At 40.5% G+C, this 16,171-nt stretch overlaps 2 protein-coding genes across 2 annotated transcripts in view; both read right to left on the reverse strand.

The window, feature by feature from the left end:
- The window catches only part of LOC100693231 (potassium voltage-gated channel subfamily B member 1), a 41,598-nt gene extending 34,938 nt beyond the window's left edge, over positions 1-6,660 (reverse strand). The window contains exons 1-2 of the mRNA XM_003441277.5: positions 6,250-6,660; positions 4,773-5,438 (exon numbers count right to left, since the gene is read on the reverse strand). Coding sequence (XP_003441325.1) covers positions 4,773-5,327 — 555 coding nt within the window. The 5' untranslated portion in view covers positions 5,328-5,438; positions 6,250-6,660. The remainder of the gene's footprint in view (positions 1-4,772; positions 5,439-6,249) is intronic.
- A 1,155-nt stretch (positions 6,661-7,815) lies between these two features.
- On the reverse strand, positions 7,816-16,041 carry LOC100693506 (prostacyclin synthase). Its single transcript, XM_003441278.5, has 10 exons — positions 15,893-16,041; positions 13,901-14,024; positions 13,456-13,631; positions 12,848-12,991; positions 12,348-12,475; positions 11,111-11,292; positions 9,602-9,758; positions 8,721-8,902; positions 8,191-8,342; positions 7,816-8,058 (listed from the first exon to the last, which is right to left on the reverse strand). The coding sequence occupies exons 1-10, from the start codon at positions 15,949-15,951 to the stop codon at positions 7,908-7,910; spliced, it is 1,455 nt and encodes a 484-aa protein (XP_003441326.1). The 5' UTR covers positions 15,952-16,041; the 3' UTR covers positions 7,816-7,907.
- Between the last annotated feature and the right edge of the window lie 130 nt (positions 16,042-16,171).

Here is a 16,171-nt window from a genome sequence, read left to right on the forward strand (position 1 = left end):
AGTCGGGCATATCTGATGTGTGCTAAGAAGTTCGGTTAAATGCCTCTAGGCATGGTTGTCTCTGGCTCACTGGGAAGAGATGTTTCCATGCAATTAGTTCAAATAGCCTCTGCTGAGGCAAAAGAAAGAAGTGTCAGTTTTTATTGCTCAGTATCTTGTTCTGGTCCAAAGCTTCAGTGGGTACAGAGGCAACACTGAAAGGCTCTGAGAAGACAGAGTAAAGTAAGAGTAAGACAGAGTAAAGACTGCCAAAAAAATCTGTTTTGGCAACATTTTATGTGCCCTAATGTTTTGGGGGGTTTTTTAAATTAAATTTAACACAACATCAGCCATCAGCAGCTGCTCGCATTAAGTTTGAAAGTAATTATTGTGGTCTATGAAATATCCTTTGACTCTGTCCTCCACAAAGACAACATTTAACAACCTCCTCTGTGGGTGAAACTGCAGCTCCTCAAACGGCCACTACAAGCTTGCTCCCATATCAAAATACCAAACTGAATGATAGTGGATGCTAACATGAGCAGGTAGCTAAAATGTTGCTAAATTTGACCTCTTGAATATGTTTGTGGAGCTGGTGGCTTTTGGAGCATTTTTAAATATAACTATTAGAGAAAAAACTGTGGTTTCCTATGACTTATTTGTCCAACTGTATAAGCAGTCCAAGAAGTCTGTTGTAGTGAAGTTCTGTCATTATTTATTGTGTTTTTGTTAGCAATAATTAGATCAGCATTAGCATTAGCACAAGCTAACCAAGCTAGGTAGCTAATATAGCTCGGTCTATGCTCACAGTATATATGGTTGCCTTCTGCTACTGATGTGCTGTGCCTATTGCTTGCAGATTCAAATAAAAAAAAGGCATTTAAAATGTTTTTTTTATTTCTAACTACTTAGTAAGAATTAAATTCATTAACAAACAATTACATTTGTTTGAGATAAATAGTAGTTATTTTGGTTATTAGCTACTTTTGGCTCAAAATGTTCAGAAAACTGTTTCACGGTTTAGAGTAAGGCCTGCTCGATGCCAGATCCCGATTTAGTGATTTATTGATTGGCCATGATTCCTCTGAGACTGAACTGTACCTCGGGGAGAGCTGAGCAGCAGAAGCACACTGGGATCTGCTTTATTACATAGCCTGATTTCATTCACAGCTGCTTACTCTTTCATACCACTAGGCCACACTACTATAAATATTACAACATTCGGTATACTCTTGTCTGTATCAACAAGAGCTTATCTGTTACTGATGGAATGATTACTGGAGAGTTTATGTTTAGGATGGACCGATTACAAATCCAGACTTGAGTGTTTGCAAAACTATTCATAACACTCCCAAACATGAGCGCAGTTATAACCTCGGGGGTGGTTATAACTCCAAAAGGCCCAGAATAGAGGCATCTGGGACTATAGATATTTTGAATCACACCTTGTCTCTCTGGCATTAAGTCAAGCATTGTTAATGTGCAATAAAAAATTTATCAGCACTGAAAAATAAATGAGGCAGAGTATGTGTTTGGGAACTAGCCACTTCACTGATGCAACTTTTCAATTAAGCTTTAGGAACAAGATTGCATTTAATGGCTGCCATTTAACCTCAGTTGGACTTTTTCTTCCCATAATAAAACACTGCACACACCATAAGCCTCTATTTGTCTCACAACACCCACTACCCTCTAGCCGCTTTCCTTCAAATGTTTCTGGGCCCCACAATTGTAAATACTCTTCATCATGTACAGTTCTTATGTGTTTACCTCTGGATCAGTGCTATATACTAGTATAAGCACGGAAGGACATAAATTGTCCACCTATTTCAAACTATTGGGCTGTGTAATAAATTCAAGCACGATGGCACAGCCCTAGTGGAAATTGTCATGGACCAATGTTGAAAAGTACAGCAATGCATGTAAAGAACCTGCTTCCTAAAATGTTTTTGAATCCTGTGTATAATAGTTTTCAAATATTTCACACAAACGCCAGATGGAACTGATTATTCATAAATAACTGTGCTGTGGACCATGTCGCAAGCTTATCATGAATTTGTAATGCGTGAATTTGCAATGTAAACTATTAATATTTGTTCATGCTCCTGATCTTTGTCTCATAACTTCAAGTCAATTGAGCGCAGTGAATAGGAGCTGAGTAAATATTCAGACTCAAACATTTATTTTCACATTTAGTCTCACTGTGCTCAAGTTTATTATCGCATGTATTAATATACTAATAAAACCTGTTTAATTAGTTTACATTCACAAGGTGTGGAATATACCATATAAGGCTGGCAGCTAATATTTATTTAGTTCTTTGAGTTGCTCCTTTAGTTTAGTTGTTATATATTAACCCGCCCTGTTTAACATATGGCTGTAGACACTTGCTGTTAAACGTCTCTCTCTCCTGACCTCCTCTGTACAATGAAATTTTAAATTTGGGTTTCTCACTGCATAGTGCGGTTCTGTGTAATGTGGCATACCTAAGCCTTTTCTACCTGTTTCCCTTCCTTGAGAATGGCTTCTTGGCAGCCGCCCTTCCTCTGAGACCATTTCTGATGAGGCTTCACTGAACAGTAGATGATCAACCGAAGGACCAGGTGCATCTTTCAGGTCCCGTGTCAGGACTTTGCTGGATTTTTTCTTATGGACATGACTTTCATATACTATTCAGCTGCTCTTGGTCTTTTTCTTTTTTATGCCTACCACTTCTTCATTTATCATCCATTTGTCCAGGTTCCTCAACACTGCAAACCATGCTGGGATATGCCAAATATTTGGCTAATAACCTTTTGGCAATCACCTTGTTGGTGCAAATACGCTATTTTATACTTGTCAGACTGTGATATTTGGCATTTTTCATAGAGTCATCTGAAAAAATTTGAACAAACTATTTCAATAATTAATCACATGTAAAATGATTTTGCAGTTGCTGAAGTTGTGATATTTTAACATGGCTTGTTATAATGAGTTATAATTAAATACTGCAGTCTCAACAATAATTGTAAAGGGTGGTGCTAATAAATATTGAAATGTTTCTATGTGAACATTTAACAAAGAGTGCCTACTAAACTGGTGAGTTGGGGAAGGCTGTTATTTGTCACCTGTAAATAAATAAAAAAGAGAAATTGCTACTCATCAAAATGAACTTGGTAGATCTTTACAGATTTTGCCATCATCAGAAATATGTGGCCACACAGTAAAATTATAACAATCTCAGTGACAAACATTTCATTAAAGATAGGAGGATTTTTTGTGGTTTATATTGTGTTTTTGTGTAAACATGATCTGTTTAAGCTGCATTGTAAATGGGATTTAACATAAAGAATAAAGAATGCTTGCTTGTCCCAGTGCTGGCAGAAGGTCTGGCATAAAAATGGAGGGTGGTGTCATAATGGGACATAATTTCTTTGAGCAATGTGGCTGAATATTAAAGACAAATAATTAGGAGCTTCAGAAATTCAAGGTCAGAGATAGAGTAGGTTCTTTGAATAGACGAGTTACATAAATTATGCAGGAACCCCCGTTTCAAGGAGGTGTTTGAGATTTCTTTGAGTAATGATATCGCCATGAGATCTTTTGTTTCTGAAATACTTAGCATGCTGTTCCATAGTGGAGGCATTCTCCTGTCTTCCAGATATATTTCAGGCATTTTGAGCTGACACAAAAGAGGAAGTAAATTCAGTCTGGAAAAACTTCCTTTTCAGCCTGTTTAGTAATGAAATAGACACCAAACAGGAGTTTGCAGAATCCACCAACACCCATACTTTAACATGGAACCAGCTTTGTTTTTATCATTTACTCTGAATACTGATCCAGTCACATCTTTGGCGAGTTGGTTCACTTAAAAAAGTTGTTGACATGACAACATCCATCGACCCAGAGAAGCGCACTTCTCTTGTTCCTGCACTGTGTTATGAGCCTGTTAATGAGCTGGAAGATTGAATACTGAACTGGAAATGAGACAGAGGTGGCTAATGAAGCCAAGAGGGGTGACAGAGGGAAGGAGGAGGTGTTGTGTGATGATGTCTAAAAATACATAATGTGCACATGGAGGCTTCTCGCAGTTATGACATTGATGAAACTCTTCATCCTCTTTGTTGCCCTTTAAAACAAACATTCAGTAATTACCACGAGAGACACTAGAGAGTGGAACCTGTGAAGGGGAATAATGAAAGTTGTCAGGTTTTCATGCTAAAAGACAAAAGGAGGTTTAATTGACTCACCGGAGAAAACAGCATCCGGCTCTTTCTCCAAAGAAAGCGCACCTGGTTGGCATTAGATTATTGATCAGAGAGCAGCTAACAAAATGAGTTTCCACAGCTATTTGAATAGAGAGTGATGAATAAGCAACTTTACAGACAGCTTTGAAGTTCACCTCTCGAGCACAACAACACCTCTTTCTCTATCCATCCCTCATTCTTTCTGCCCTCTGCGCTCCAGCTGCGGGAAGTGACAGCTTAAAAGCCCTGGTTCAGGTCAAAAGAAAGTCAGACATTAGATCAAACCAATCTCAAAGAGAGATTTACGCCAGCCTCTGGATGTTAACCTGGAATTCACGTGCTCTCTTTTTTTGGTTTGTTGTTGTTTTTGTCTTTAGAAGTTTTCTAAATTTAAACCTCAGTCGTCAGGATCCAAATGTGGAGAAACAATTATCTAAAACTTAAGCGACAGAAGCCTTGCTGGCTGTGTGTTAATACCACAATCTCTCAGGTTACCCACCACTTTCACTTGATCTGCTGTGCCAAAGTGAACACCTTTAAGAAACAAAATGCTGAGTGGCACACTACCTTAGCAGCAAATGATGAGCTTGGCTTTTCCAAGAGGTCCCAGAGTTTCTTCCTCTTTTCGGAACAACACGTGGTAGTAAACTCCTCTCCTTCCCTCTCCCTCATGTTCTCGGCCTCTCTTTTGAGCTCTTCGTTCATCTGCTCTTTTTTCTGGTGATACCTGGCCTGGCAGCAGGACTCCAGGTAGATCTCGTCGATGCCCCAGAAGTCCAGCTCTTGGCTGAATGAGAGCGCGCACATTTCCTCCATCATGTGCAACTTCCCGGTGCGGTAAAAGTTGAGGATGGAGGTGAAGGCGCCGGGGTGTCTGTCGAAAAAGTACTCGTTGGTATCCAGGCTATAATCATCGCATATCTCCATGATAGAGTCATGGGTGTTGCAGTCTCGTAGTTTGCCCAGTCGTGTGCGGGGCAGCCTATCCAGAGTCCTCCACAGAACTTCGTGGAGAAGACCCCCAACGTTGAGTCTCACCCGGCGGGAGTGGGTCTTGCTGCGGATGATGTCAATTGTATCCGGCGGCAGCGTGGTGCCCAACCGAGGTCCTGTTTTGATCATCTTCACTCAAGTCACTGGGTCACCTGAAAACACTGGAAGATGCAGGATGGTGGATTAAAAGAACATGGTCCTGGAGATGACCGCATCAGGTTCTCCTTTCGTTTCTTTTGCCTGACAAAAAGAAGAAGAAGAAGAAAAGGGACGAAATTAATGTGGGTGTTGCTGAACGGGCACTGCTGGTGTCCTACAATAGCAATGTCAGGTGGTTTATCCACTCATCAGAGAACCAAATAGATATTTTAATCAGCTTTAAGAGGCACAGCCGCTTTTCTTGCTGACAAGGGTGGCGGGGTAAGGGCGGGGTGGGGGAGCGAAGTCAATGATAAACTGGATTCCACTTGCGAGCGCTGTCCGGTGCTGAAACGTCCATCACTCCCAGGACCGCCGTCTTTTCGCTGTCCACGAACTCCGGTGCTGAAACGTCTCAGCTATCAATCTCGGCCCAAAGGCACTTGTGTTAGGTGTTGTTATGAGCATGCGTTGTGAACTGTTCTCTGGAGTGATATTAAGCTGGGCTAATACCGATTATCAACTTTGATTAAGGGCTCATAACACACTGTATCATCCTCTAAGACCATTCTGTGGACTGTCCTCACAGTAGTGGAGGGTTTTCCAGGGTTTACATAACGACAAGTTATTATCAAAAGAGGAATAATTGATATATAAAGTATTTTTCCCCCTTTAGTCAAACATGCCATTACCACTACTGACTCATTTAGCAAAACTGCATTTACACATATATTTTTAAAGTAACCCACACGCGCTGAAAGTCGAACTCGTGCATGTTGTAACGATGGCCAGCTGAGCCAAACGGACAGGACACAGCATCTCGAAGTCCGCTACAAAACCACAAAGCTTATTAGACTTAAACCACAAACTAAAACAGGATCGCACACGACAAAGAAATAAACGTAACGCATACCTGTCTTCTTTATATCCCGATTCACCTCAATGAGCGGCATCAGCAACATTTCGAGACTAAACGCGTTCAAACTTGTTACTGTTCTCCGGCTCTTCGGCTCTCTTTTGGGAGCTGATGGAGGCATCATGAGCTGCGTACCGACATGTTGAAAACTATAAGTGCTTTTGGCAGGAATCAACACGTCCAGTCTGCCCTGTGCACCGCTCCGGAGGCGAATCAACAAGTAGAGCTCCTGAGAGTTAGTCGGGAATGCTCCTGGTGTGTCTCCTCCACCTGCTCACAGTGTGCGTGCGTGCTGGCCGGTGCCTTTGACTGTGAACGGGATCCTGCAGGGGCTGATTTCACTCAGGCTCCTCCAGCGGCGCAGGCTGTGTGAGTTTAACCCTCGCTGGCCCAGGCAGCGAGTAATGGCTCAGTGCATCAGTGCTTCGTGCTGGAGTGTTATAGAGCTACAAAACTCACATGTCTGGCCAGAACTGGACAAAGTATAACCTTTCACAAAGTTCATGCAGGTTAGATAATCTGTGGAGTGAGCATTAATCAAGCAACTTGTCATTCAAAGCCGATACTTGCTCTCTGCACTCACATCACAATAAATAAGAGACATGCTGTAAGTACCTCTTCGATCCTTAAGTGCTTCCTAAATATTAAAATACAATATTTGACATTAGGGAAGAGTGGCCAGCTACTTAACTCACTCTTGGAGAGGACAATCTGACAGTCTGGGTTCTGTGGCTTGGCCTGATGTATTGCAAAAGTTTCTCATTAATCCTCACACAATGGGCTAACATTTAAAAGACAATTACAGTGAGGTCTGCGGGAGCATTTTCCAGTCTGGATTTAAGACACAGACATCCTCTCTGCTTTTCAGATTAGGCTTTAAACTTTCATTTTTGACAGAGTATATAGTTAGGTTGGATCAGGCGACCTGGAATCACCCTTGGTTATGCTGTAATAGGCATGTGCTGTTGGGGGCTTCCCATGATGCACTGTTTCTTCTTCACTCACCTTTTCTCACTCACTATGTGTTTATAGACCACTCTGCATCATTAGTTATTACCTATCTCTGGCTCTCTTCCTCCCCTCACCACAAACTGATCGTGGCAGATGGCCACGCCTCCATTTGGCGCAATAAGTGATATAACACACAAGATTGTTGTTCTTTGAAGACCTGCACAGTGCTTTACAATCTGTGACCTATCATCTCCTGCCAGTGACTGATCATTGCTTTCCAAACACTATATAAATCCAAACTTCAGTTCGCAAACAGCAGGCATGTGTTAGTGTGACAGATGTGTGACTGGCTCTGTTTACAGTACAGGCAGTCCCTTCATACACTCAGTCTCTGCAGCTGACAAAAAAGAGTGCGTAAGTTTTTACTGTTTCCTCCCCCTAAACAAAGGCAATTTTCAGTGTCTTATGAGGTTTTGTCTGAAAAATAAAATGGTAGGTGTAGAATGGGCATCCAAAACACCCTCTCTAAAGAAGACTGACAGCACAGGATTACAATATTATTTATATTTATTGATAAATAGCAAAGAAAAATGCAAACTTTATTACATAAATAAGAAAATATAAAATTACAAAGGACATATAGACAGTATAAACAAAGTTTTTATGTTGAAATGTGCATACAGTTGTTGTTCTTGCTCATTTTCCTAGTGAGTACTTCGAGGTTTATATCGGACAGGCAAGTCTCCTTCAGGTTGTAGCATCCCAAATCCATAACGGCTGGCATTTATTTCTGGCATCTGAGCATTTGGGTCACAAAGCTCCAAATCATAGTTAGTCAACACCATGTAAACAAACCTGTCAAGGAAAAACACAGATAAAAAAGAGAATTAGGGCATTGGAGCAGAAATGTAAAACTCTAGCGTGGAACGTTTTGAGGCTCTCAACGACCCTAAAGTTGTCTAGTAAAAATAAATCTAGGGCACTCACTGTCTGATGGTATTGATGGCAAACTGCTTTCCTACACAGCCATTGGTCCCTGCACCCCATGGCATGGTGTAATATTTCAGCCGCTTCCCTCCTTTATAAAAATCCTTCTTCACAGATCCGTCTTCTCTCAGGAAGCGATCGTACTTGTATTTCTGGAAAAGAAACAGATTTTGCAAAGCAGCTATTAGATGCAACTAATATCAGAAAAATCACTCAAATGCATTGGCATTTGTCTGACATTTATTTCTTAAGTATGCCCTGCTATGTCCTTCCCACACCCATCAGCTCATTTTCTGTTCCCGTGCTCTGCTAATCCCTCGGTGGCCCACAGCTCCGGACTTGACCTCTCAGTGGGTAGCACAAGGTAAGCTTTGTGTAGGTGTTGTTTCCACGTTACATAAACAACTGCAGGTGCTAATTACACTTAACTCTGCCTTCAATGAGTCCATAAGATAATTACTGCTATTCCTGTTGGCAGCACAGGGAGATTTTCATAGATTAGAGACTGGAAACAAGACAGGAAGACAAACCTGTGGCTCGTGGTAGATCTCAGGGTCCATTTGAGGGCTGACATAGGGAAACAAACACACTCTGTCTCCTTTTCTCAGCAGGTACTGTCGGCCATCGGCCATGCGGAGGGTCTTTTCCCGCACTACCTCTCTTGTAATGAACGGGGCGGCGGTGAGTCTCAGTGCTTCTTCCAAGGCACTATCTGAGAGGGGGTTGAAAGAAATGGTCAGTATCTGCAGTATTTCTAAACTTTATATGATTTCTTTTGCTACTACCATCTTGCTATTAACAAACTGCGGTCATGCTCTTAAAAAGCACACCATTGTGGTGTGGTGGTTAGCAGCATCGCCTCACATCATGAAGTTGCTGGGTTCTACTTTCTCTGTTGTTTTCCTCTGTGGGATCTCTCTGGGTATACCAGCTTCCTCCCACAGTCCACAGACATGCATGACAGGTTAACTAGTGATTCTAAAATGGGCGCAAGTGTGCCTGTGGAGACCGCTTGTTAATAGTGGGTAGCCACATGAGGCTTTTATTTATTTTCTATTTCTGCGTGCTGCACAGTGGTACGTGCTCATATTAAACATGGCTAAAGATTCAAATAATCAAATCTGTGTATGTGCAACTATGTGACCCAAAAGTTCAGAGGTCAGACTGCTCTTAACACTTTAAGACTGTTTTTTTTCTACTTTTGGACATATATGATGCCGCCAAGAGCTAATGCCCCCATTATGGTCATCACAGGCACACAGCAGTCCCATCCACCTGCTGCTCAAACCTTTTGTTTGTGTGGGGCAGCTAGTTTACGTAAAGGGAGGGGGAAAGGAACTCAAACATCTTGTTTATGTTCCTGACACTATGATAAACCTACTGTTTACACAGGCTGGAGAAAAGCCCTTACCAAACACTGGGGTGTTCACTTGACTGTCCATGAGGGGAGTCCCTGTGGTGGTTTCCATCTGTGTGTTCTGGCTAAACTCCCTCTTTACTGCCATCAGGGCTTCAGGATTTGTCAACAAGAAGCCCAACAGCCAAAATGCAGCAGGACCAACATTACCCTGGAAACAAACAAAGACTCACATGAGGAGGATGATGATAAGGTCGCTCACTCTGGCGTTGCATAGTGACAGCGCAGGTGGTTATTTGGTAACGGCAAATAAAAACATCACACGGCAACCTGAGTACTTACACAACCTTCTGCTGAAGTGATAACAAACCATTATTTTCATTTAAATATAAGTTTCATTAAAACAAAAAACCTAATGAATTTGCACTGCTGGAAAATAATAAAATAAGAATGTCTGGGATGAGAAGAGCCACTCTCTGGATTGTCTCACTATTGGCAGAGGCACAGTGCAGTAATGGTTTACTTAAAAAGGAAAGCCATTGGAAACCTGAGGTCCCCTGCCATCTGCTTGCTTCCAAGGGCAGGACACTGAAGCTATTCAGTTTTATAGCAAACTATGGTGCTATTATCCGAGGGGGAAAACATAAAATAGTGAATAAATTATCACAAAATTGGCTGTTAGTTTATTGGAAATACACTATTAAGACTATTAATGATCACTTTACCAAACATAAGCATCTCTGATGAGAGCACTTGTGTATCCTTTAAAAAGATTTGTCGCCAGGACATTTCTGGCCCATGTATCACAGTCCTAAGTGTGGAGGAGCTTTCCCAGACACAAATATTTTCTTTATATTTAAAGTTAAGATGTTTTGGCTTCTTAACATACCATTTGTTGTTGCTGCATTAACTGTTGAGCAAATCCTGACCACATTTTTCAAATGTATTTGATTTTTCTTTATTGAGTCATTTGAAAATGTGTTCATGAGTGTTATGAATCGAACAGAAACAAAACAGGTTGACAAAAAAACAGCAAATGGCTTATGGTATAGGCCAAAACACATATATGATAAATCTTTGATGAAATAAACTCTCCAGCGGGGCTGTAAGTAAGACCATGAGTCAAAGTCCAGCTTCAAGGAGCTAAGATCAGCTCACTAACACAGCTTTACTTTTTGTTTTACAAATATGAAAATTTATTTTTTATATGTACACACTACTTGATAACAAATGCATGCACTAATTATTTTCATACTGACTCTTGAATAAAACTAACCTCAGCAGTTAATCAGTCATATCAAATACTGCAACAGCACTGAAAAGTGTGCTCAGTTTCTGTACCATTATCTGTCTTATATTGCTTAATCCATGTAATCTGTAGTGAACAGCACCCTCATGTGCCAAAGAAGAGTACTGCATCTCTATTTCAGTCCCGCCTAAATAAAGATTTCTTGGACACAAGAGGCACAATTATTTAATTAATTTTGAGTGAGCTCTAGTGTAATCGCCAAAGAAGCCCTTGTTTGTACAAACATGTCAGCATTTCTTTGTTGTCTCCCTCACCTGTGTGGCCCAGAGTTGCATCAGTATAGCCCTGTTCTGCATCTCCACATCGGTCCCATCTTCCTGCAGAAACTGCCTGTAGGCATGCAGCCAAGGGCTGGACCCCGAATCGTCAGTCAGACCTGCTGGAGCCAGAAGCTCCCAGAGTTTGTTTTGAACACTCTGAGCTGTCTTCTTCTCCTCTGTTACACACACATAAACATCATTAAGTGAGTGAGTGAACCACGGATGTTACCAAATATAAACAGATGAGGTCACAGTAAATGTCACTGGGCAAGATGCCAGACAAAAATATGCTATTGCATACATGCACAAAGGTACGCAATAATATTTTAACTGGCTGTCTTTGCTATTGTTGTCATGGGTGGAACGGATGGAATTGTACACAATAAAGAGGGCCAAGTCCCGAGGCGACGAGCTCTGTGTTGTGATAATGAGCTATCAGCGGAGTGACATCGCAGTTTGCATATGTGATGACGAAGTCTTTAGAAACACAAACTCCTAGACACTATGTAAGCACATGAGTAAGCGAACCCCACCATGGCAACCACAAAACAAATCTATGGGAGCAGTCAGTGGTGATGTCAAACCACATTAACTGAGACATGATGTAAACAGTGACGTCAAGTGACACCCTCATCTGACTCATGACTTGGGGTGCTCCTTTTAGTGTTCATTTAGTAACAGTTAGCCACAAAACTCAACCCGAAACTAAATTCACTTTTTTTTTTCTCCAGACAGTAATGTTATCTTTCCACCCGGAAGATTTTATCCAAGTTTCATTTTGAGATGTGCACCTTCTCTTGAATATAATGGAACTAAATAGCACTCATCTTGTGGTGCCCAATATGCCACAAAGGTTTATTTAAAAATCTCAGAATCATGACTCAATTACTCCAAAGCAAAATCCACAAACCTTGGTGCAAGCAGTCACATGCAGGGGCTATGTTTACAGAACTACAGTCTGTGGAAAGAAGCATACGTCTACCTGTGACATATTTACAGCTTCCCTCTTGACTGAGCTGTAATGATAGGACCATCATTTTGCTCGTGGGTGTAGCTCAGTAAACAGTAAATAGTTCCTAGATGAGACTGCTTACAACAAGGTTTGTAATTATTTTTGAGTAGCCAGGTCATGATTTCTGCAGTGTCATCTGATTATGCTTAAGAGAAGGCTGGCACCTCTACAGCCAATCAACCAAAAGTGCTTTTTTGATATTGAAGTTCATCTCTTTACCTTGCGTCAGTGTGCCCCTTGCCATTTTGACTAGAAGACCATCAAACTTCTTGTACTCCTCGTAGACACTTGAAGGGTCTATGGGGTTGTTGTTCTGTTCTCCCCCAAACAGCATCAGGTACCCCGCCCTGCACGGAAAGAAGAAACACAAAACGTGTGAGTGTGTGGGACTGAAGCGATGAGAAGATAACCAGCACATGACACAATTTTAAATGGTACTCTTCCATTTACTACCATGACACAGTAAACATCCCCATAGCTTTCATTTTTAAGACAACCTTTGACTCACATCTGCCAAAAATGTTCAACCGGAAAAGTGACCCACAAACATTTTTATGACACAGCGTGGTCATCCTACATTTTTGTTGCTGGGTTTACAAACAGATGACCACAGGATTGATCGGTGTGTAAACTGTTTGGTCGGAAGCTTTTGACATTCTTCTTTTGACATAGTTAACCGCATTAGTGCGCGTGTGTGGGTGGGCGAGGCTTTTTCATACCTAAATAACAAGCTGTAAGAGAAATTGAACAGTCCCTCCTCTTTCCAGTCTTTCTGGTTCTGGGTTGTCTTTGCTTTCATCAAGGCTTGCAGGTTTCTGCTCATGGCGCTGTTAAGAGTGGCCAAGTTCATTCCCACAAAGTGCCTGTAGACATAAACCATTAAAGAAAAGGTTAAGAGCCCTTCTGCTGAGGGGAGTCTTGCAAATCAGCTGACAATAATTGATTGTTAAAAACATTGTTGTAGCAAACATTATTTAAAAAAGAATCAAAAAACATTTGATTGAGCTAATTAATAAAAGCAGGGCAATTAGAAAAATGGATGACGCAATCTGAAGAAGGCACAGTGCCCAAAAATTCACCTATGACGCTGAAAGATTTTCCTCCACCCTTCGATGAAAAAATATGCATATCAGATAGTTCTGCACAATAACAAACTAAGACCTAAAATAGATTTCCAAGTATGTGCAGCTGCTCTGCAGGAATATCCACAGTGTTACTATTTATAAAACCTTAACCAGTGAATTTCCAAGAAGATTCTCACTTCCCAAATAACATAAAAATGAAATTAAAAATTTAAAGAAAGTGCTTTTTGCTATTGCTTCAGTACCTTTTCATGATTTCTTTTGATTTAGCCTGCTGGCTATACGGGAGGTGCAGTCTGAAGATCCTCTCCATCAGCACCTGCGCGTAACGTGTGAAGTCCAGAGAATCGGAGTCACCCAGGACTGTGTCGTAGGAGTGTGGATCCAGGAGCATCGTCACATAGCGGCCAGCAACTCGCACCTGCAGAGCCAAAAGCGGACACTGATTAAATGCTCTTAAAACATCTGTACCCGCTTTAGAAAATGCACTGAACAGAAGGCAGTGCTCCTTAAGTGCTCTGAATGACACCAATGTATAAAGATCCCGCTACATGGAAAATTACTTAAAAGCAATTTTCAACAAACAAACAAACAAAACTATGAAATTTTCATTTTATATCAGGATAACTTAAAATCACAGCTCCTTATGCATCTAAACTTGAATATGTAAATTCGTATAATATAACTCACAGTGAAAACGTCACCATGCTTCATCTTCATGCGATTTATGAACTTGGATGCATCTTTTCCAAATTCAAGTGCATGACCTAACCACGGGATAGCTCCTTTGTCTAAAGGTGGTTCCCCCTTGGATCTAAAGGAAATAAAAGAAAATAAATTCTGCATTCAATCAAATGATTACAAAAGCATGTTTCAACAGTTATATGTGACTGATTTCCTCACCCTTAAAAGTAATTCAGAGGCTTAGTAAATATCACTATAAATAAAAGTTAGATGAGCCTGATAAAATCTATGAATATCCTTTTAGTAATTATTTGAGTTTGATAAGTTGAAATGAATGTCTAAAATGTTAACGTATGTGTTTGTGTTAAATTAAGGTATTTATTTACATTTATCTCAGAGAAAAAATTCAGTATGTGGTTCACAGAATACCTTCTTTGCATGTACTTAATATTTTTGTTTAAAACTGAATCAAAATATTTGAGAAATAGGTATCTATACTCATCAGTATCTTGTACTAAAATCATTAATTATTCAAATCAATATTATTTATTGTCAGCAAGTACAACTGAAAAGTGTAAGTAAAACACGATAACGTAGAGTAATTGAGTACCATGAGCCTTTTTCATTGTTTTGTTAATTTTGTTTTTTAAATACTCTGAGCTTTTGTGTTTGCTCTCCTGGTTTGCCATTTATCCGTCAAGTATGTAAGGCTTTGAGCTAAAAGGCTCTTGTCTTTTTAGTGCTTGTTTATTTCGAGTTATTGCCATGTTTATGAAAATTAAATTTTCATTTGGAAAAATGTTTAACATGTGGTCATTTTTCATACACGTATTATGAAACACACAACTACATATTTGTTTGTTTGATTTTTTGGACTTAGACTACCAGTGGAATACAATAACATTCATATCTGAATGTTAGGGGGCGATCGTGGCTCAAGTTCGTCTTGTAATCGGAAGGTTGCCGGTTCGAGCCCCGGCATCCCGGCACCGACAGTCTCGGTCGCCTACTGGTGGTGGTCAGAGGGCCCCGTGGCGCCAGTGTAAGGCAGCCTCACCTCTGTCAGTGCACCCCAGGGCAGCTGTGACTACTGTGTAGCTTGCCATCACCAGTGTGTGAATGACTGACTGATTCAGACACACATTCAGGATGACTGAATGTAGTGTAAAGCGCTTTGGGGTCCATAGGGACTAAGTAAAGGGCTATACAAAAACAGACCATTTAACATATTTAAGTACAATTTTGATTACGTTCAGTTTACAATATTAAGTAAATGGAACAAAATTTTTGGATTAACTAACTAGTTACATTGACCAAGCATGTCAGTGTTATTTACTCAATTTTTTCATGTTTGTGTAACAACTACAATTATTCATTTCAACTTAATATGTTTAAGCTTTAGTTAAAAATACTGAGTAGATTGGAAACCAGTCAAATCTGTTCAATATACTTGATCAATTGAATAAGTGTAAAAGTGTTGCCTCAAAAATTTTAAGTAAATGTCAGTTTTAGAGTTTAGAGTGCTCCTCACAGCAAAGTGAGCTGGAAACTTTTTTTATTATTATTATTATTTTCTTTTTTATTTAGTCTTCCACATCCGTTTGAATTTGTAGCGAAAACTGATCTTTAGCTTATAAATGTAGCCTACTATGGAGGGAAGAAGCACAAATAGCATTAACTGGAATTAGCTGAAAAGTCGCAATTACATCATAGATTTTGTCGCTCGTAATTCCCCCAAAGCCAAACAAAAACCCGAGAGGTGTGACGCTCAGAGTTGTTTAAGCACACAGCTTAACAGCATTCCTCAAACCGGAGCCGGGAAAAGCCCCACTAAACTGAAACAGACTCGCTCCTGGTCAATCCCCAATAATTCAAGCCGGGTTTTCTTAACGCTTCACGAGGATTGCGCGTTAAAATTCAAATATTAAAGAAAACACGACTTTACAACAGCACGTGTGTTATTTATAAATAACACAGGTGGATGAATGAGTTACCTACCTCCATCTGTTTGTTAGAATAAAAATGAGTAGGACGAGCAGGAGGATGGTCCAGATCATGTTGTTACGTTGTTACGTCTGCGCTGACTCGGGAGTGTCACTGGAGCACCTGGAGTCCTCACACTGCATTTATACCAACCCGTAGCTCAGCCCCAGTCATAACACTTCTTTGTTATCCGCTGTATATTTTATGGCGTCATCACAACAAAAAGAAAAAAAAAAGCCTGTCTAAACTGTGACCCAGTAACACGAGGGAGTCGAACGTCATTCCGACGAATGA

Source organism: Oreochromis niloticus, linkage group LG5, assembly GCF_001858045.2.
Source record: "Oreochromis niloticus isolate F11D_XX linkage group LG5, O_niloticus_UMD_NMBU, whole genome shotgun sequence".
Taxonomy (NCBI): domain Eukaryota; kingdom Metazoa; phylum Chordata; class Actinopteri; order Cichliformes; family Cichlidae; genus Oreochromis; species Oreochromis niloticus.

Coding starts and splice junctions, on each gene's coding strand:
- LOC100693506 (XM_003441278.5), bottom strand. CDS start 15,951: ATGATCTGGACCATCCTCCTGCTCGTCCTACTCATTTTTATTCTAACA. Junction 13,632..13,900: donor AGCATGGTGACGTTTTCACT/GTGAGTTATATT, acceptor TTGGCTCTGCAG/GTGCGAGTTGCTGGCCGCTA. Junction 8,343..8,720: donor AGATCTACCACGAGCCACAG/GTTTGTCTTCCT, acceptor TTTCTTTTCCAG/AAATACAAGTACGATCGCTT.